General features: G+C 42.7%; 1 protein-coding gene across 1 annotated transcript; it reads right to left on the reverse strand.

Moving 5' to 3' along the window:
- Positions 1 to 16,722: 16,722 nt before the first annotated feature.
- foxj1b (forkhead box J1b) lies at positions 16,723 to 18,883 on the reverse strand. The gene is made up of 2 exons (XM_063482298.1): positions 18,293 to 18,883; positions 16,723 to 17,631 (listed from the first exon to the last, which is right to left on the reverse strand). The coding sequence occupies exons 1-2, from the start codon at positions 18,881 to 18,883 to the stop codon at positions 16,723 to 16,725; spliced, it is 1,500 nt and encodes a 499-aa protein (XP_063338368.1).
- Positions 18,884 to 22,295: the final 3,412 nt, after the last annotated feature.

The following is a 22,295-nucleotide window of genomic DNA, read 5'->3' on the forward strand; positions in this document are numbered from 1 at the left end:
CCCTTCTGGAAATAAACATTTCGGTCTAGTGAACAGTAGTTAACTAGGGCTGGGGTGGAGGTCATTGTCCGGGCTCTAGGCTTGCATGGCTGGAGCTTTGGCAATTGATTTCACAGCAACTGCCACTGATCTCCAGCAATAACTTGAAACTGGTTGGGAATACTCATTTTTCCAAAGTGGCCAATGGTTGCCTGGTGGTTGCCAACCAGTCTCTAGCCCTTGTGTGACAAGGACCTAAACTCAATGAAAACCCCCAAACTCTAAGCAATGAACTGTTAACCCTAATAAACCTATTTTGACAAAAGCTGATTGGCTTGCATAAATGGAACTTTAACATATTTAAATTTCTTTAGTAGCGAAAGATCTGCAAAATCCAAGTGGGCCAAGTTTTGTCCAGGCCATTTATGAGATAGATTCCACCTAAACCTGACTTCTACATTGCCATCTGTTGATACACAGCCACATGTTTAGGGTTCTTAGCAATGGAGGAAATTTGGAACCAAGTCATCAAACCTACTTCAAATGTTACCAGCCGTTAGATGACCATTATCACTCCCATAGATACATGCTAATATATAATCCCAGTGTGAAACTTTAGTATACTGAGATGAAGTATTTCTTCCTTTTCACTGTCACTGTAGTTAATTCACTTTCGTGTTCTAACCTTGACTTACTTCAGTTAATAGAACTTTACATCTTGTCTCAAGATACAATTACATTGCTCTATTCATCTGTTCATCCGCACAACCTTTCCTACCCCCCCTCCCCGAGCTCGTTGCACATAAAGTCTCTCAGTTACCTCCTCTTCCTTTCTCATGCTCCCTACTTTTATTTTCTACAACTCACATACAACTCCCAGTTGTGCTTCTCATCTTCCCCCTCTCTGTCATCTTCTTTCTTCACCTCTCGCTCCATCTCCATCTCAGCCTCTCTATTTCTTCCTCTGGCTTCTACCACTTTTTTTCCCTTTACCTTTTCCCAGCGGTGGTCTTGTGCTTTGTTCTCCAGTGGCTAATTTGACTGTTCTACTTGCCAACTTAGCAGCGGGAGCTCTGTGTATGTGTATGTGTGTGCCTGCTGCAATTCTCCCTTGCCAGGTGCTGTTATACAACACTAGTTCTTGTCTCTACACACAAACACATCCCTTGCCAGAACATATACACACATACACACACCTACAAAACGACAGCCTTTATCACTCTTTCATTCATGCATTTCATTGTTAACATGCATATGTGCAAGCTTTGGCCCTATCAGCTTTCACATGAACTAGAATGATCCTTGAGCTGATTATACTTTATATTGTGTGTCTAATCTCAGCAGTGGTAAAGATGATGATAGGAGGTTTAAATCATATATATGTCCCTTCTTCAGTGTCTCTCTATGTGACAGACAGGTGTGAAGTTAAAGCAAAGCAGCCATTGGTTCCACTGAGCGGAGTCTAATCAGCCATCAAGCATGAGATCCTTAAGTGTCTCTGAAAAGATGGGAGACACACTATTAAAATGCATATGTATCTATCCACAGAGAATGCAAATGCAGAGTGAAATACTAAAGGCCACACACAGATCTAATGACATAAACCCGCGCACACACTGAAAGCTGTCCTGGTGTTCTAGTGGGATAGGTATCAGAGCACATGATGTGCTAAGCACATATCCGCACAGAGTCACGCACACGCACAAACACACATGGATCATATGAGCCTGATGCCTTACTGTCAGAGGCAGGTGTGGTCTCCAAGGACCCAATCAGTTTTAATTAACCCCTCGTGGTTTAGGGCGGGTGGGTGTGGTGTGGTGTGTGGGAGATGGGGAGAGATAGAACAGCAAGGGTGGAGGGAGAGACAACCAAGTGAGGAGAAATTTGTGCTTGTCATTGCAGGAGACACGGATGACAGATGGGAATTAACAGAGAAAAACAGGAAAAACAATCCACCTCCCCTGGAAAATCCTATTTGCTGATGTAGGATGTTTGGGCTTCAGTATGTCTTGTAAGTCGCAGGTCTAGTTTTGCCTGAAAGTGATTTTTGTAATATGAGTCTTGGGTTCAATGATGGTTATGAATATATCTGGAACAATTTTTGCCTAAAATTGATCATGTTTCTGTCTTTGTACAAATATAATATTGTGCAAAATCATTGAGTCAGTCATTTATTTATATATATAAAAACATACATGGAAATGCACGGTGTTGGGAAGGTTACTTTTAAAATGTATTCCACTACAGATTACAGAATACATGCCCCAAAATGTATTTTGTAACGCATTCTGCTACGTTACTCAATGAGAGTAACGTATTCTGAATACTTTGGATTACTTAATATATTATCAAGCTTTTTACAACTACATGATTGTACTATTGCTGTGTGATTTATTACTATTACTGAAGGTTAGCCGCCATACCAATACCAACTAGATTTTTAAATCTTAATATAAAATGAGTAACAGTAGGCTGCACTTTTTGCAGCGATCTCGTATAGAAAACTATTCCTTGCGTATATAAAACAGGTCAGCGGCTCCAAATGGTAGTAAAGGGACCTCTGGCTAATACGTCGGGTTCCCTGTCGGCTCATAGTCGAAAACTAGCTTTACTTTGTTGTCTGGGCCAACTTTGCTAGCGAGAGACAGAGAGAGGCGTTGAAAGGCTGCTCCGACCGAACTTATTGTTTCAGAGGAAAACACGAACACAGTGTACTGTCGAGTCTTAATAGCTTACTTACAGCTGGGCTACACTGCCCATGAGGCCACATTCTTTAGGCCTATGCCTGTAACACTCTGCCTATTGCCTTCATATTAAATAATTTTTGAACACTAATTTATTAAAAAAATATTTCTTCACGTCATTATGCGGGCTGCAAGTAGGGGTGACATGGGCCGCGAGATTGAGACACAGACATTAGAGCCTCTTAATGCGTGTTTTGTTTGGGTTTCCACCAGCGTGGAATTACCAAAAATAGAGAGGGGACAGCCGAACATATGAAACAGGAAAAGACCGCCGTGTAATCCCTTTATTTCAACAAAGTAACTGTATTCTGAATACCACCTTTTTAAACGGTAACTGTAACGGAATACAGTTACTCATATTTTGTATTTTAAATACGTAACGCCGGTACATGTATTCCGTTACTCCCCAACACTGGAAATGCATTATATACGGCCAAAATGGAGATTGTGCAATTCTAATGAGCTTGAAAGTCAATATTCAGTATTATCACCTTTATTCTTGAACACAGTCTGAACTCTCTCAGGCAGCTTCCTTGTCATGTCTTTAAGTAGTCTTCAGTAAGAGTTCTCCTGGCTTCTTGAAGGACATTCAAAGCACTTCTTTGGATGCTGGCTGCCTTTTGTTCAATTGTCAGTTAAGATGATCCCACACCACGTCAATGATGTTGAGCTCCAGCCTTGGGGAAGGCCAATCCATGACTGGTAGTGATCAATTGTGTGTTTGGAAGTGTGTTTGAGATCACTGACATGCTGATAAACGAGGCTCAAAATCTGATGGTAGTTTTCTGTATTGATAATTCCATCCTTCTTGCAGAAGGATCCTCTTTTCCTTAAGAACAGCTTATTGAAACCACTGAAACCAGGTTTGATGAGGCTTCAGGCTTCATGTCCTGTATCAGGTTTTGCTGGATTTTTTTTTTCTATTTCCTAAAAAAAGTGACTTTGAGACACCGATGATCTGCTGGAGAATTAGCTTTTTAGGACTGCCACTTCTTCTTTTGTCTTTCACTTGTTCAGTTTCCTCAGATTTTTTTGAGGACACACTGCACCCCATATCAGCTGGCAGCTCTTTGATTGTTGGTTCAAAATTACTATTTTATGTCTGTCAAATTGTGTTATTGCTGGCATTTTTCATAGATTCTGTTATAAAATGGGAATAAATCGTTAAAGATTTAAGCTATTATGAAATTTGTTCTTTGCTAAGACTCTTCAGCTCCCAGTACTGTGACCTTAGTAAACATGTTCCTAGTGAGTTTATTGTCTTTGTTAGTGGTTTCACATCTTTCTAATTACAAAAGGATGTTCACTTCTGAAATTATGGTTCCTGTTTGTCAAAAGATGTCGTAATCTGCTGCGTGCAGGCAGGTTAGGACCCAAACGCAGGACTCAAGAAGCACAAAGGTAAGTCCAAAAACAGCTTTATTGCTATGCACTACCAAAAACACAAGATACAAAAAAAACTCAAATTCTATTGAAACAAAGAACTACTCAGTTCAGGAAACACAGACACCCTGAACACACAAATAGATGGATGACACAACAAAGAACAAAGGGAAACTCAGATTATATACTCACACACGGGATAAAGAGGGAACAGGTCACAGGTGGGAAAACAGCTGACATAAATCGAGGTTAACAAGACAAGGAAGGAAAACTGAACACGATACACATGAGGCAGGAGACTATCAAAGCAAAACAGGAAGTAACACACACCGAGCCTCAGACACATGGGCTTGACAGAGGGACAGGAACAAAAGTAGGATGATACCAGCGATCTAAAGCCTAATTAACAAAACTAAGATCAGGAAATACAAATACAGAGCACAGCAGAATGACAACTATAAGACCCAAAACTGGAACACAAACTTAACCACATTATAACAAAAGCCTGAATGACAACAATACACAGAACCGTAATATAAAGATAACAAATTAGAAAACTACTAAATATTCCCAAAACTCTGGGTCACAGACCCAGAACCATGACAACAGAGGCCATAAAGCAAGGTTTTGCGTAGTGATTTATAAACCGCTCTGTCAAGATAAAAGTATCCCTTAGTTTTTCGCTGTTGTTGTTGTTTTGTTTTTCCCAGATCCACCTCTTCCTCATCACATTCAGCTTAAAAAACAACAAGATGGTGAAGGCAAAAATGTTCAGCTCCTGGCACTACAACTAGATTTCATTAATCAGTAGGTTCATCTTTTATATACAGTCTATAATGTGCAGAGAAAGACACCAAATGCTTCCACAACATGCACAATTGGAAAACCAAACAAAATACCTGCAGCAGACTCGAGCGCTACTCATCATTAGAACTGTTCTTGCTGCTTATGGTGACCCAACATCTGACACATTATGCTGGCACAGGGAGCCTGATATTGAGACAATGACAACCTGTACTTGCGTGCATCTTTTTCACACACTTCTCAAAGTAACACACCCTCGCTAACACAGTGACCCCACATTCATTATTGACGGGTTTATGGTTAGTGCGACTAAGGCCTGGTAGATAGAGTGTCACTCCACTGTCATTCCTATACAATCAGAGGTAATTTCTTGAGCTCGCAGCATGAAGTCATGTAAACAGATGCTGGTGAGTCAGCATTAAAGAAACCATTTAGTCATGGCTATGACCCTCGTATCTCCTCACAGGTTTTTATGTCATTCATATCCTGAGACAAAGAGCTGTGCTATGTGATATAACTACTTGTGATGTAAGTTAGCTTTTAAATCCTCTGATATGCTGATCAAGGATGGAGACATGGTTGGGGTAATCTAGATGCGAAATACACTTGTGTGCCCTGTGTGTGTCTTTGTGTTTTGTCTGAGAACCCACGCATGTGTCTGTCAGAGTGTGTGTGTGCGGCTCCCCTGGCTGAGCCAAATGCTTCACTGCTTCACAAAGCAAATCGCAGCTAATCAAATAAGAGCCCTCAACAGCAGCACAGGGACGAAGGGTGAAGAATGGAAGAACTGTGTGACTGGAGGAGAAGGTGGTGGAGGCTGTCTAGTGGCTTTGAGATATCCTGGATAGTAGGCGGGGGTGGATGGACACACACACACACACACACACGTGCCCGCCCACACACACCCACGCTCACACGCACACCTGCATGCAAGTGTGGTTTTTCTCATTTACACACAGGTAAGTGCACACACCCACGCTCACACGCACACCTGCATGCAAGTGTGGTTTTTCTCATTTACACACAGGTAAGTGCAAACACATATCCAGTGCCTTTTGTCTGTCTTATCTTTATGTCTTAGCTTCTTAGAATGTCTTCATAACCTTCAGTTCCATCATTTCCATGTAAGCGGTCTTGTGGGAGAAAGTTTTAAAAAAGTATTTAAAAAAAAAAATGATGATGAATGAGCAACACCTTTCACCACGTCCAAGGCTTAATGGATGGCTCACAGCATAAATAATTCGTCTTTCCTTTTTTTTTAATCTTTAAAATGGATGGAATTGAGATACTACGGTGGCCCTGAGAGATCAAATGCACTGCAACTTAAGAAAACACCAACACAAAGGAACTAGAAAAAAAGAGTGAGCTTTTTGCTGCATTTCTTTCGGTGCAGCAAATATTCAACTTTTTCAACATTTTTCTTTTGCCTGCTGTGTTTTTTTAAGGTGCAGTAAATTTGACCACTCAGGGCCACTTTCAGAAACAGTTTCTGGAGGAAGAACTTTCTGGTCAGAACGGTACCTCCAAAAACTTTTTGTGAGCTCCACAACGATCTAACCAGCAGTTTTTCTGGCTGAGAACCTGGCAGAGCAGCAGGCCACATTGAGGAGATTGGTCCAGACTTGTTTTCTGCTCTGCTTCTTGGCACCGATACTGATGCTGTGTGAGTGGCACAGCTCCAGGACCATCCTGGCTCGTTTTCTACGCTCTCGTCCACGCTCAGCCTCCTGACACGCTGCCCTCTGGCTAGCCCTCTGTGTGTGGGCACGATTGTTGGACCTTGTGAGGGTTCATGCAGTTGTATCTGTGTGACTGGCCTAAGTCTGGGTGTATAATTGTGTTTGTGGGGGGCAGTTGTGTGCCCTCCTCCTGTCTGCCTGTGGGACAAACGGCTGCTCCCTGCGACCACAGAGACCGAAGGCACGGGACAAGAATGTCTTTCTCTGACCATGTGCTGGATGCCAAGATGCACACACATAAGGCAACAGACATATATGCTGAACCACAGATTTCTTTATTATTCCATTGTGAATATATATATAAATGTGAGTGCATTTGTTCTTTAAGGACCTCCAGAAAAATGTTACTTGGCACTTTTATTGCTGCCTTAATAACTTAGCTCTGTTCTCCCTTTTTTTTCTTTTAAAGCAGCTGTATGTAACAAAGGAATAATAAAAGATCTTTGGAAATGCACTCACTGACATTCTTGCAGATTGTTTGATGAAAAGATTAAAAATAAGAACTTTTGTGATAATAATTTTAATATGCAGTGTCAGGATACTGTTTACCAAGATCAGGGGTGTCCAACTCCAGGCCTCAAAGGCTGGTGTCCTGCAGTTTTTAGATGTGTCCTTGATCCAACACGGCTTATTTAAATGGCTAAATTAGGTGAATGGCTAAATGAAGTAACCATTTGATTCAGGTGTGCTGACCCAGGGTGATATCTAAAACCTGCAGGACACTGGCCCTTGAGGCCTGGGGTTGGACACCACTGGCCTTGATCAACACAGAGTCCAGCAAGGCTCTGCTCAAAGAAAAAATACTTGATGACTATCACCATTAAATTTTTATTAAGAAACACTGTTTCTGCTCTTGCATTACCTCATTATCTACTTGCAGTTTTTTGTGCATGTTGGGTATAGTTTCCAGAGGGCAAGTTTACTCTACAGCTTGATATTGGTAGCATCCACTCCAGCCTCGTAGCACAGCCTTAGCAACGCTAATAGCTAGCTGTTTTTGGGCTAGAGAAATGATAGCGCTGTACCTCAGAAAGTGTTTTGCAGCTGCTCTGTTTAACTACCAGGTGTCCTTGATCATGTCTGGAGCACATTTGGGATTTTTTTTTTCAATATAAAGTGCATTCAATATAAAGTGAATACTTTCACAGCACAGTTTTACTCTTTCTACCGGCTTGCTATTGCTGGCTGTTTGTTAGCCTAGCATAAAGACAAGAAAACTTGGAGCAGGTGATTGTTCCATTTTTACCAAATTTGAAGTAACTGGACAAGTGGAGAATAAATGAAGGGTACCGGAGAGATGGCCCTCCACCTGATCCTTCTATCGTTCACTGACCCTTATCAGAAATGGTCTAAGTCAAAGGTGGGTGTTAGAAAGCCATTCTTAAGAAAGGAAAACAGGTAGACAGGTAGGATCTTACGGAGGTCTTAATTTGAAAAGTTGAAAGTTTGGGATTAAATCTCTCTAAATATGTACAAAGGTCAGGAGAGAGGTACAACAGTGAGAGTCTACAGCCATCTGTAAAACATGGTGGAGGCTCTGTCATGATGTGATGCTGCATTTCAGCCTGTGGTGTGGGAGGTCTCGTCAAGATTATGTGAATGATTGAATGATCCCAAACACACAGTGGAACACTATCAGTCACTATTCTTCATTCTTATTGGTAGTTACCTGCATGGAAGTTAATGCTATACATTTCTTACATACCTGCTCTTTTTGACACGATTGGCTGTTTTGATTCACTTTGCATGAGTAAAATACACTGAAAGCATGGCAGCACAGTCTGCATTAGGAGACAGGAGAAGGTGCCGTAGGTCACTTTTCTTTGTTGTTACTTTTACACTTAATTTGCGTCTTCAGGCACCAAAACTACCTGATTAGGTTTAGAAGAAGAACATTGTTAGAGGTGAACTACAACACTCACCACCTGCTTCAAAGCTCCATTTTCTCAGTTATACAAAAGAGTTACACGTCTCAAAGGAGTCTCCATAAACAGAAGTGGTGCAGGCATTTAATAAACCTTCATTAAAATACATTTCTTTCGAGGTCACTCTGTCATTAAAAAAAGAGTAATTTGAATCCATGCATGCACATCACATGCATTTTGTTAACACTGTTATTGATGTTGGGCTGCTTAACAATGATAATCTTCCAAATGGGAATACAGTTGCAGCACTATACTGGAGTCGCATCCATATCGGGCCTAATTTGCTGATAGAGCCACTGAAGATGTGCGGTATGCGGTGTGGCGGGCATACTGTACTGTCTGTGTTTTTCTCAAGTTCGACCTCACTCATTCTTAGCAACACTGCTGCTGAGAGGCAGTCAAGGATAACAGAGTAAAGAGAAATCTAAACGCTTAGGCCTCCAAGGTTAAGGCACTCTGAACGCTGAAAAGCATAACAGAAGTAATGAAAATGGTTAAAAAAATGCTCCTGCAGCGAATGACTAGTTGAGAGCGGATGATCATAGAAACAGAGGAGAGAAAAAGGCGGTGGAAAAAAGAATAGGACACATCTGATGTGACATAAGCCCCAAGCATCCCTGATATTATAAGAGCCTCTTTGGCCTTCAAGAACACATATATGTTTTTATATGTTTTCATGATTGCCATCTGTGCGTTGCTGTTGCAATTGCACTCATTTGCACGCCTTTTTTTCACATTATGCACTGAATGAAAAAAAAAATTGCATATCAAAGGGGGGGGGGGGGGGGTTTCTGGACGGACGTGTAGAAATACGAGATCCAGTCTTCATTTTCGAGGGACTAGAGACTCCTCTGGAAAAACTACAACAATAAAGCTTTCATTGAAGGAAAATGCGTTTTTAAAAAAAACTCTAGCACTTGGAGTAATGATTCTCATCTTATTGTATATAAACATGACCATTTGGACGCTGCTCAATTATGCATTTGGGTGAATCCTTGATAATCTTTTTCAATAAAAGAACCCCCCCCCCCCCCCCCCTCCACTTACCCATGTTACACCTCAGCCCTTTTATTCTAATTTACCATCCGTACTTCCTTTCAAAATGGATCAGGCAATCTAAATGGAACCCTTATTAGCATTTCATGCATAAACAACAGCCTTTTGGAAAGATTATTTAGGTGTATTTCCTCCCTAAGCCCCTCCTCTTGTGTCAAGCCAGGCTGGAGAGGCATTAACAGATGGCCAGACCACAGACCAAGTCTTTTTTTCCCTTATCAATACGTGATGGCCTTGGAAACCAGGGACGGATGACAATTTCCCGCCAGGTCAGAGAGGTGAAGGAGAATCCTAATGAAGATCTTGTATGAATGCATGTGCTTCAGTGCACCACGAGGAAATTTATTTTATCAGTGAGCTCCTTCTCTTATCCGTCCGTGTAATCACTCGTGCACAGGGGTTCCTCGGGGGCTATAAAGCAGCCTTAAGATGTTTTCCCACTGTTGGTTTTTGCTTTGTGGCACAATGAAGCCTCTAATTAGGGACCCCCATCATGTGTCTTCTGTCTGCTTTCCCTTCCATATAAAGAATAACCGTGTGGTTTTGCACAATGAGCGGGGAGTTGAACCCACTGTCTATGTCAAGCTAGGAGGAGTGCTCTTCAGCAAAGCTGGCTGACCCCGTTTATGCCTGACTCTAATCAGAAGCAGTCCAGAGGGTGCCATGAAGGCAATAAAACACTGACAACACCCTCATCTTGTGTCTGTTCCCTACCTTTGCCCTTCTCCGTGGGCCCACAAGCACACACACACACACACATAGGTGCACTCAGACCGATGCACAGCCTCCCAGAGGGGCACCAAAGAAGAGGTTATAAAGCATTATAAGCCAGGTTAGCCTACAGTGACAGCACGACTTGTTCCTTCTCCTTTCAGCAGGTCCGCATGCTGGGCAGTCCCAGCCTCTCATCCTCCACGCTGAATAGAACCACGGGGCTCTGGCTCCACAGAGATAGTGTTATCTGGGCCACCACGGGGCTCCAATCGCAGCCGTGTACACACACTCCCAGCGGGCAGCACACACATCACCAGGAGTGCAGACAAAGAAGCCCGTGGACCAACACAAACATTGCAGGCATATAATGTAATGACACACACCGACATGTGCACAGGGTCGCAGACAAACAGAGCCAAATGTGAATTCACACATTTGCACACACACACATAGGATTGAGCACAATGGATGGCTTTTTCCACTTCACTGTGAAAGTGACACTGATCTTTCCCCTCCTGCTTTCAGGCGGAGATTTTATTGGTATAAACTTGCCTTCGACTCTCATAGTAGCTGCATGTCGATCAGCTGAGGTGATTTTCCCAAATGCGGGGTGGTCACCGGTCACACGCCTCAGCCTTTAATCTGGCCGTAGTCCCCGCTGTTTTAAGGAATCCGAGTTATTCCACCCATTCCTGGAGATCTCCACACATGACCTGTCGCTATTGGGAGCCGTGAGCCAGAGGGATGGAGATAAGCCCGTTTTCGCCTTTTACTCCAGCAATTTCAATTAAAAAGAGATTTGAGGTGGAAAAGCACATTTTCATACAGGGCATTCAAACAAAATCCTGGAAAAGGTTGAGATGAGATGTGGTGCTAAGTTATGAGGGCTTTTTCTAACTACTACAGACACATCTCTTTCTGGGGAGAATGGGCCGTATGGTTTTCAACAGGCTTGACTTTATAAATGTGACGCTCCTACTGTCTCCTTCTGTAGTTCTTATTTTCATAACACTATTGCCACTATATAATAATATATATCATATATAATACAAATCCCATAAAATAGATGCATATTGATTTGAAGATATATATGCATATCTAGGAATTTTAGCATGAGGCTTTCTTAATTGTGTGTGCACAAAATTGCACATTAGAATGCTTTGTAACAGTACAATGTATTTAATTTCCATAATCGTTTGGAGTTGACAAAAGTGTTGATTAGAGAATTGTTGTTTGTCCTCTCATTAAACTAATTTGACCCTGAAACCCACAATCAACACATTTAATTAGCTGCAAAGACTGTGAACTTGCCACAAACACAGATGCAATCATTGTACTTTGCGTAGCATGCCAGTGACTTATCTTTTTTTAAAACTTTTGAGCTCTTATGCATTGAGAGTCCTCAAAGTTGTCCAGCACCTACAGATCATTCCTAATTTCAGGCCTCCAGGGTTTGATAAACTTAGCCTCATCAGTACTATTTTTTAAATGCATTTATAAAGCGTCTAAACGCTGACTCCAAATCAGCTAAATTCTCATCTTGTTTCACTAACAGGTTAATTTCTTTTTCACTTGGCCCAATACTTGATTTATATTTAGCATGCTTTGCTCAGTGTATCATGTTAAGCAGTCATTATGGCTATATTAGCAATCCCAAGTTAGCATTTAGCCCAGGTCAAATGCTAACGCATGCTTTTAGCACAAGACACCCAGTTTTAACATCTTTTAGGCCGACTTGGGAGGCTTCAAAGTCTAAGCAAAATCAGAAGAAACCTTAAAGTCTCTACTTTATGGAATAAAAACAAAAAGGTTATAAAGGATTAATCGATTTTATCTGTTCGCACCATGAGGTTTCTTTATTTTTAGCAATAAAACTGATCCATAAGCATCTACCTAACCTGTATCTTGACTTAAATAAGAGCTAAGTATTCTTTGCGCCGAGATGATCAAACATCTGCACCATCAGACAGCAGCAGGATCTATACAATATATATCTCCTTTAGAACTGAAGCAGTCGTTTCTTTATTAAAGTGGGCATTCTGCAATCCTCTACAGAGCAAAGCTGTTCAGTAGAGACTCCAGAGCTCTGGGTTGGCTTATTTCCCAGTTAACCACATTTTAATGGGTATCCATACAGGAAGTGATTCGCAGCAACATGGCAGCTCGAGACCACAGACAGTCAATGACATTTAACTGCTGGCAATTTGAAGAGCGGTTGTCCTGTGTTAACGTTTTCTCATCTTTGAGGCAAGCAATTGAAGTGACTGCCACAATGACAGGGAGGGATACTGCTGATTGACATCTGACAGGGTGATAGATACATTTGAGGGTTACCTGGGCAACTGGATTCTGTAAATTCCACCAGTGACAGACCAGCAACAAGAAATATGCTGTGGACACGCTGTGGCTGTGGAACTTAAGAAGAATGGGTGGCTGTAGGTGATGGTAATACCTCCAACCTCATCAGCACCAGCACTGGATTATATTCTAATGGTGAAATTTTTAATACCACAGCTGTTCCAGTATGTTGCTTATACTGGAAAGAACACACTGTTAAGCCTTATTCATAGACCCTTACTGTACAATTAAGGGGAATGCGTAACATAGAATAAGACAGGAAGATAATATGCAGACGTTCATGCACTCAAAGGCCAATCACATGGTAGGAACTCAATAAGTTTAGGCACGTACACATGGTCAAGAATCAGAATGATAAACAAAGGTGATTTAAGTGACTTTGAATGTGACTTGGTTGTTGGTGTCAGCTGATCAACCATCTCTAGGATTTACACAGAATGGTCCAAAAAAGTGTAAATGTCCAGTGAGCGGCAGTTCTGTGTGCAAAAATGCCTTATTGATGCCAGAGGTCAAAGGGAAATGGCTGGACTGCTTCAAGCTGACAGGAAGGCAGCAGTAACTCAAATAACCACTTGCTACAAACAGAGTAGGTGGAAGAACATCTCCAAACATGTTGAACCTAGAAAGCAGATGGGCTACACTTTCTGTCAGCTAAGATCAGGAAACTTAGGCTACAATTAGAACTGGCTCACCAAAATTGGACAACAGATGATTGGAAATTATGTTACCTGGTCTGATGAGTCGATTATGGTAGATTGAAAATATGGTGTAAACAACATGAAAGCATGGCTCTCTCCTACCTTGGGAGTTTATTTTCTTGGCACATGTTAGGCATCTTAGTACTAACTTGTAAATGCTGCAACCTAACTGAATATTGTTGTTGACCATGTCCATTGCTTTATGACCTCAGACTGGTTCCTTGAACTTGACAAAGAGTTCACTGTACTCAAATGTCCTCCACAGTCAGCAGATCTCAATCCATTCCACCTTTGGAATGTGGTGGAACTTATGTCAATGAGGTCAAAAGAGCTTGCAAAGAAAAGCGTCTGGACTTCTTTAAGTTGCAACTTAAAGAAGTCCAGACGCTTTTCTTTGCAAGCTCTTTTGACTACGATGACCTGGATGACTGAGAACCTTCACAGACTTATGTCAATGAGGAATAAAAACTCTGAGAAATGTTTCCAGCACCTTATTCAATCGATGAACAATTAAGACAGTTCTGAAGGCAAAAGGGGGCCAACCGGGGACTAGCAAGGTGCTTCTCTGCAGTGAGTGCAAATGACATAAACCTGCTTTTTTATATTTATGGGGATGTCATAATAGTTTTTGTTCATAAAACTGATGATTTGCCACTTTATGACCAAACATATTAGCTTTTTTTTTTTTTTTAGTCTGTTTGGGTTTTTTTGCATTTCAATAACATAACCAATAGTTCCTAGATTGTAAGATAGAGCTTGACACCTGTTCATCCAATGACCACACTGCAGATTTTGGCTTGATTGTTGCATACTGAAAAAAAGCAAGCAAACACTCAAAACTAAATGCAAAACATGGTCAGCTTCATGGGTTACTGGCAGCTGCCTCCCAGAAGGTTTTGCTATGATATTGTTATTAATTTATATCCTCTTCAACCTCATTTAGAGTTAAAACCGCAGTGCCGTTAGCTCCTCAGCAAAATGAATGTCTTTTTGAATATTATGTGAAAAAAGGTTGTAAACACAGTTTTAACACAATTGTTTAAAAAGTGCCAGGCTAAAGGTAGAATGAGCTATTGTCTTATGTTTGCTGTACAGGTGTTCATGCTATTATATATGTTTCAAATGCCAGGCAAGTGCAGGCCTGTCTGGACTGATTAATGATAAACCCTGATAGACCTTTTATCTGTTGATTGCACACACACACACACACACACACACACACACACACACACACACACACACACACACACACACACACACACACACCTCTAACTCAAACAATAATCCTGACCAGCCTGCTATGTTGCTCACCACCACGTGTTGGTGTTTTAAGATATTTCAAGTAAAGGATGATTTCTTTAATTGACACCATTTATTGCATTAAGGCATGATTGCATTTTCAAACAGCTTAAAAAAGGTACAAATGAAATAACATGGTAAGATTAAAGAGATCATGTCACCCACCATAATGATACAATAAGAAAGTCTGGCCATTAACTGATGAATTTATGCATCTGTCCCTAAACACTCCTCCAAGATTTCTGATCAGATTTCTTTTAAACAAACCTCACAAATTAAAGAAAAGTAAAACCTACACTAATGTAATCAATAAGGTCAAAAGAATCCATCACCCTGTGATAGAAAACAGAACTCTGAGAAAACTCCAAGTTAGCTCCAAATCCTCTCACACAAGATCCATGTGCTGTGAGGGCACAACAGAGACGAGACACATGGGAAAAATTCAGAAGTACAGCGAGTCCATAGGCCTCTATCATCAGGCTAAAGACTGATTTTAAAATCGTCAGCACAATGTGCTCGTTCCCACCTGATTTAAAAAAAGAAGAAGAAAAAAGTACATTAGAAAGCAAACACCAGCGTTCTAACAATGCCAGTGACACTGATGTTATTAAATCTGCTCCCTAAAACAATCTCAGCTGCAACTCTGCCAAATGTGGCGCAACAGAACTGAAGCACAACAAATGCTACATCCATTTTAATCCTGGTGGTAGGCGGCCTCTTCACCGTATGTGCTTGGCAGCCTTTCAAAAATGGCGGCTTGGCTGTTTTTTAATAACAAAGACGGCCCGGTAGTGGTGGGAAGGGTTAATCGTCACAAAAACTCCAATAAGCTGCATATCAACAAATTTGGCGGAATATTGTTTTATAAAAAATCCCTAAATATCTATATATATGTATATATATACATATAAAGGAAAGGAGAACAACAAACAAACTCTTGCCAGTTTGAATTATTGCAGTGTTGAGTTCATTTGCAACACATGTGCATTGTTTTAATCATGTGGTCAGTAAACGTTCCAAAGTATGACTTTAATACCGTAAAAAATTAAACTAAACATCTTGAACATAAGCTGTCTTTCTTTCCTAAAAACTGCTGCCTATCAAAGTGCATAATGTTCCATTTCATGACCCACCATCTGCTCCGGTTTTAGCATTGCAATACATAACAGACAAATGGCAAATGATCTTGCCTAGCTTCATGCTATATACTCATATATCTATATGTATATATAGATATATATATATTAAATTGACTATATAACAGCATCTTAAATGAATGAGTTCTAATCTCTTACAACGATATATATTTTTTTCCTTCTGTCTCCATTTTTGCTCCTTCATCCTTCATTATCACACAACATCAACAATTGAGATGAATGGCTGATTTCACTGCATGTTAGTTAAAAAAAAGAGTTAATGCTAATGTAGCACAATAGAATCCAGTATGTCAGTCCTGTAGTGACAGTGCTTTCTCAATAAGCTCAGAGGGACGAGAAGCTGCAGTCCGGCCGGGTTCACCGCAGATCCTTGTATTCAACCTCCACCAAATCCAATTTAAAGGGTGAGCATTTGTCTCTTCTTCATCATCCTTCCTCCTTCTATTCCTTCTACGCTGTGATATGAGTACATCTGAAAATTGAATTTGGTACGTAAAAGTCTTTCTGTTCTTTTTGTCAGTTCTCTTATTGTTTGAGTATCAGTGCTGCGTCGTGCTGCACGCTGCTCCCTGTAAACTGACAGGGAAGACAATGGAAGTCTATGCCAGCTAATGATCAATAATCATCCAACAAGCTTTAAAGTCTTTTTAAGGGAAGAAAAAGTGACAAATTAAAAATGCAGAGTGCACTGCAGTAGAACTGAGGGGTGGGATATGATTGTAAAATGGGGCTGTAGCTCTAACTTTTATCCTTAAAGATAATACAGACCACATGGACCAGCAATCAGAGAGGTCTCTAAATGTAAAAAAAAACAAAAAAACACCAAAATATCAAATAGAAGTCAGTGTGGTTAGGGTCAAAGGTCACAGGTAGCTCTCCACTCGTTCCCATGGCTGCATCTCTGTGAAGAAGCCCTCGCACAGGCTGAAGCCCTGATCCAGAGTCAGAGGAATAGCCTGTGCCTCCTCTTTTATCTCCTCCCATGTTTGCAACATCGCTTCTTCTGGCTGCTCCGGGAAGAGGATGGAGGGCTCGTCGAAATGCTGCAGCTGCAGCTGATGGTGGTGGTGGTGTTGGTGGTGGCTCTGGAGCAAGTGATCTGGGTCCAGCTGCTGCTGCTGTGGCTGCGGATGTGCGTGAGGCACGTGGAGCTCTCCCATGCTGACCGTACACTCCATGGAAGCAGCGCTTAGGTCCATGTAGCCGTAGGATTGGTGATGGAGGTTCATGTGCTGGCTCTGACCCATAACGTCCACTCCTCCACACCATCTCCCCTGCCTGCCCGGCCCAGCGAGCTCCATCTCGCAGCCCAGGGAGCTCAGCGCCGTGTTGATGTCCAGATCTTCGAAGGTGCTGCAGCTACCGCCGAGGACGTCATCAAACACGGAGGACAGGTCAAAGTCCCCTCTCAGGACATCTGCCTTGTTGGCCTCTGTGGCTAGCAGAGGGGACTCCGTGGCCCTCATAACCTTACTGTTGCTGTTTTTTGAGGGCAGGTGCTTCCGTTTGCCTCCCGCGCCCTGGTAGGGGCAGCCGTTTTGGCTGGCGTGGTAACTCTGAACTAGTTTGCTCTGCCTGTGGGCACCGCTGCTGGTTCCGCTGCCGCTGCTGTAGTGGTTGGCAGACATCCTCCTGCGCTTGAAGATGCCATTGACAAACATGTCAGCATACTGAGGATCAATCTGCCAGAAGCCTCCCTTTCCTGGCTCGTCCTTCTGTCTGGGGACCTTCTTGAAACACTTGTTGAGGGACAGGTTGTGACGAATCGAGTTCTGTAACACACACACAGGAACACAACGTGATTTAGCGTGGACCCCATCGGCTTTGAGCAAATTTAAGTCACATGCAAAAAAAACTGAATATGCCACTTTGAGAGGGAGATGGGCAGGTGGGTGTTGGGGAGGTGGGGCGGTGGGGGTGGGCATTGTTGTTGTTTGTATGGGGAAGCAAATGTACCTAATGAGGCTTTCTAGTAACAGGCAGCTCTGTGCATTTCAAACATGATCAGCTGTGCTTAGCTGCCATCTCTCTCAGGAGCCCTCATTAACACGCACGCACACACACACACAGATTGGAGTGCTTTCTCCAGCCCATCACTGTTCCCTTCAGACAAAAACCCTGCGAAGAGCACTCTCTAGGAGGATGGAAATTTCAGATGGATTAAAAACACTTGTCATGGAACTCATCAAAGGCAGAAATGAGACACTAATCCTGCAAAGAGACAGAGAAGGGGGGAGGTCTGAGGTTTTCAATTATTATAATTTAAGTTTCCCCCCCACACTGATAAAAGAAAGGCCTCGTCTGATCTCCTGTGGCCTGAATATGCCGTGTGTGGTGGTGACACTGAAGTCAAATTGCTGGCCCTTCTCTCCTTCACTCCACCATTTAGCAGATTCATAAATAATAGAAGAAGAGTTATCCGGTCTCTGTTACCTGCCAGCTGGGCTCCGCGTGTCTGTAGTAGCAGAAATTCTCAGTGATCCAGTTATAAATGGTGGACAGAGTCACTTTGGGCTGCTTGCTGGCTTGCATGGCCATGCAGATGAGAGAGGCGTAGGAATAGGGCGGCTTGACTTTGGGGTTGGTTTTGTAGTCGATCTCCACCGGCGGGCTCGGCTGAATTGGGATCTGCGGGTAGCCGGGCGTGGGGTGTGCGCCGCAGGCAAACCGCGGAGCCGCCGCGGTGGAGTCGCTGCCAGAGGTGACGGGGCTCCCGAGGTACAGAGGCATCCCGGTTGCGGCGGTGTCCCCGGCTGGGGGGCTGGAAGGAGAGTCGGTGCCCGGTCCGGGGAAGCCGAGGCGTTTGATGAAGAGGTGCTGCTGCGAGGACGGACACTCGAGTCCCGCGCCGCTGGGACGCTCCGGGTCTGCGCTGAGGATGGAGAAATTCTGGAGCCAGTGGAGGCTGGTGAGGCTGTCGTCAAGGGGGGCAGACTCAGACCCAGAGACGTGATCCTCCGGGTAAGCCGCCAGCCATCTCTCCTTAAACTTGTTGGCGATGTCGGGGCTCGTCAACACCGGCATCCTGGCTTTGTACACGCGGCAGAGGCTGAAGACTGTCAGAGGCTCCTTACAACTGGCATTTAAAGTTCAGCGCTGTCTCAAGGCGAGAGGAAAAGTAAAGGAAAAGAGCGCAAACACGGTCAGATAAACGGATCAAACCGTGCCTCGCGTAAAGGTGTCGAATGGATAATCAGCAATTAGATATTTGCGAGCATAACACTCAGAATTCGATTAATAAATGTGCTAAAGATGCCCGTTTGACCTACCTGCGATGTAGCCTCGCTGGAGGAGATGCTCCGTGTGTGCACCTGTTGCAGTGAGTCCCTGCCTCTCCTCTCCAAGGACTCAGCGGCGCATCCACTCTCTGCGCAACAAGTGCGGCGGGGAGGGTGGGGGCGAAGAGCATCCAGCAGCCGAGGCAAGCTCACATGGAGGCAAAAAAAAAAAAAAAAAACATACAGAAGAGAGGCGGCACAGGACAGATCCACGCTACCGATTCGACCGCTCGGCTCTACTGGAGTGTCCGTGGGAGGTCAAAGACGTGAGGAGGTGTAGGGGTTGTGAAACAAGTCTCCGAAAAATCTCCAGGGACTGCCCACTATCCCTTTAAATGCGTTCTCGGGGAGAGATTTCTGATTGGTTGGCTGTATATCATGGCTTCTCGCCTTTACTTCAGGTCTCTCTCTCTCCCTCTCTCTCTAAAGACGGCCTCAGCAATGACTGTCAGGACACGAGTGGGGTTGGTGCACGCAGGCTGCGGTGCAATAAGGTCAGTTTAGTGGTTTCCTGTTTGTCTTTATTCTAGGAAGCAGGCTAAAATTGTGACACCCCCACCCCCACCTCCTGCGCGCGCCTCACACACAGCATCCCCGCCGGCGCTGAAAGAGGCGCGCCACAGGTCCCGCGTGCAGTTTGCACCTGCAAAGAAAGCAGCAGTTAACCGATAAGCTCACGCTTCACGTAGCTTTTTAAATTACAGCTGATACTGTGGTGCTGTCAAGTTTGAAAAGGACACTGTTTAATTGAATCTGGCTTTAACCTGATGTGTGTTACTGGAAATGTTGATATCGATCAACATATCGAGTAAATACAGAGCCAATATTGCAATACAGATACCGATACTTCTAACCTATGATGGCAGCTTACGTACCGGCAGAGCGGTGCTGCATGACTTACCAGATGAATCTTCATCAATTTTTCAAATTCTGAACACATTTTAAGCACCATTAAATGACTGTGAGTTTTACTTTCCACAATAATTTGTTAATACAACAAAACACACCTTTTAGCTCTTCGTGTATTTTGAAACTGGGTTTTTTTGAGATCTGAAATGTAAATATAGAAGCAGTTTGGGTCAGCTTCTGTTGTTTAATTGTGATATAGACTATAAATCAAATAGACATTACAGCATAAAAAGGATCAGACATTTCTCATAGTGCATGTTTGAGGTATACTCTTTCAAACCTGCCCCCAAGAAAAAGAAAAAATATTTTATTTAACACAGTTCAGTGGGCTGCATAGTGAATTTAGAAGATAGGAACAAGGTATCATGCTAGTATCGATCCAATACCGTGTTGATATCGATACTATTGATATGTGTATCTGTCAACTGCCACTGTTTGATTTCTGGTGTTCTGCTCAGTGATGCATCGCCACAGGTTCAGGGTATTCACTGGACTCTCATCAGACAGAAAAAATAAATGGATGGTTGTTTTTCTACAGGTTTTGTTTTGCCCTCCAGGGAGTTTAAAATTATTTCAAAAAAGTTCAGCAAAATATGCACAAAATATTTTTAATACTTTAATCAAGTGGCAGTATAAACCTAGATCTGTAAAGCCTAAAGTGATATTCATTGATTACTGTATCATTTTATGCATGCATATGTTTAGAGTAAGGTGCATAGAGCTTTCACACACACTGTGAATATTTTTAAATATGTGTGTGTGTGCTGTAGTCATATTCTGCACAGGTTAAAAAACATTACAAACCAATGTTTTTCAACTGTATGCAAAAGAGCATATTTGAATCATGAGGAAACACTGCCTCCCCGTGGATCAATTCTGCATTGCACCTACAAACCAAATACAGGTAGAATGGAAGGAAGAAAGAAAGCACTGATCACTTTCTGTTGGGGTACACTTTTCTCCCCCCCTTTTTTTATTGTCACAGGCTCATGGAGTACCATGCAAAACTGTTTTGCAAAATGTGTGAAAGACTGGGACAGGGTTAGCATCTTATCTTGCTCTTGAAACATTGGATCCAAATACCTGGGAATGTGAGGGGGAAAAACTTTAATTAAACCTTGCATATTACATCATTGATAGCATATTGCATCATTAATGGTCAACAGAGGCAATTTTACCACTGCTGTGGCCCGCATGCATTAATGATTTTCCTTAAATCCTGGGAATATTTTCAACAGTATGCAGAGTCAGCTAGATCTCTTCCACCTCCTCCTCCTCTGACTTACTTTAGCAACACATCTGCGTGAAGCTTGAACATTTGGAGTCCAAAGGCCGACAAGAGCTAGCTTTTCACTGTACTGCATCAGCAAGCCCTTCAGGCTCTACAAAGCTTGTAGAGCCTGCACATGCAGGCCAGGTGTCACATCCCTTCAAGGAAGCCTGATTTCTATAATGTTTCCAGGTTTATTTAGGATCTTGACAAAGGGCTTGCTGGTGAGACAGGCAAATGTTTGTACAGCTGTCCTTATTGTTGCCAGGATTCCCACTGTCCCTCAGCAGAACCAAAGCACACATCTCAAGGGCTGAAAGAGATGCAGAAGGTTGGTAGTAATTCCCTGAAGTGAAGTCCCCTACTGTGACTCAACAACCTAACATTACCAACATTAGACTTGTTTTTAACACTGCAGGTCTTCCTGTATCCTTAAAGAGGATCTGTTGTCCTTCTTCTTATGTCATGTAGTAGTATGGAACATAAGTCTACATATACACTGATGGAGGCTCATATTAAACATGGCTAAAGCTTTAAATAGTCAGTAATAGTCAGTTTTCTACCCATTTAATCTATGCCATGCTAAAACTTCCAGTTTCAGACAGTGGACAGACAGAAGTGCTGCATCACTGCACTGCCCAGCATAATATAAGTAAGGATCATTTTCATGTGTGAATCACACAAACAATCTAAGGATAAAAATATTTAAAAAATGATAAAGAAGGATCTCAGTACTGTAGCTGTACTTTAACTTCAAAGTTTCTTTTTTTAATACTTCCTTTGACCAGCAGGTGTCTCTGTTTCCACTCTTTGCTCCATCAAACAGCCACAGCTGCTACAAACAAATGTTTACAGTTTACATCCATCCATTCGCTTCCGCTTATCCTTTTTCAGGGCCGTGGGGGGCGCTGCAGCCTATCCCAGCTTTCTTTGGGCGAGAGACAGGGTACACCCTGGACGGGTAGCGAGTCTGTCGCAG

This window comes from Pelmatolapia mariae, linkage group LG8 (genome assembly GCF_036321145.2).
Source record: "Pelmatolapia mariae isolate MD_Pm_ZW linkage group LG8, Pm_UMD_F_2, whole genome shotgun sequence".
NCBI classification, from domain to species: Eukaryota; Metazoa; Chordata; class Actinopteri; order Cichliformes; family Cichlidae; genus Pelmatolapia; species Pelmatolapia mariae.

Coding starts and splice junctions, on each gene's coding strand:
- foxj1b (XM_063482298.1), bottom strand. CDS start 18,883: ATGCCGGTGTTGACGAGCCCCGACATCGCCAACAAGTTTAAGGAGAGA. Junction 17,632..18,292: donor ACGCGGAGCCCAGCTGGCAG/GTAACAGAGACC, acceptor TGTGTGTTACAG/AACTCGATTCGTCACAACCT.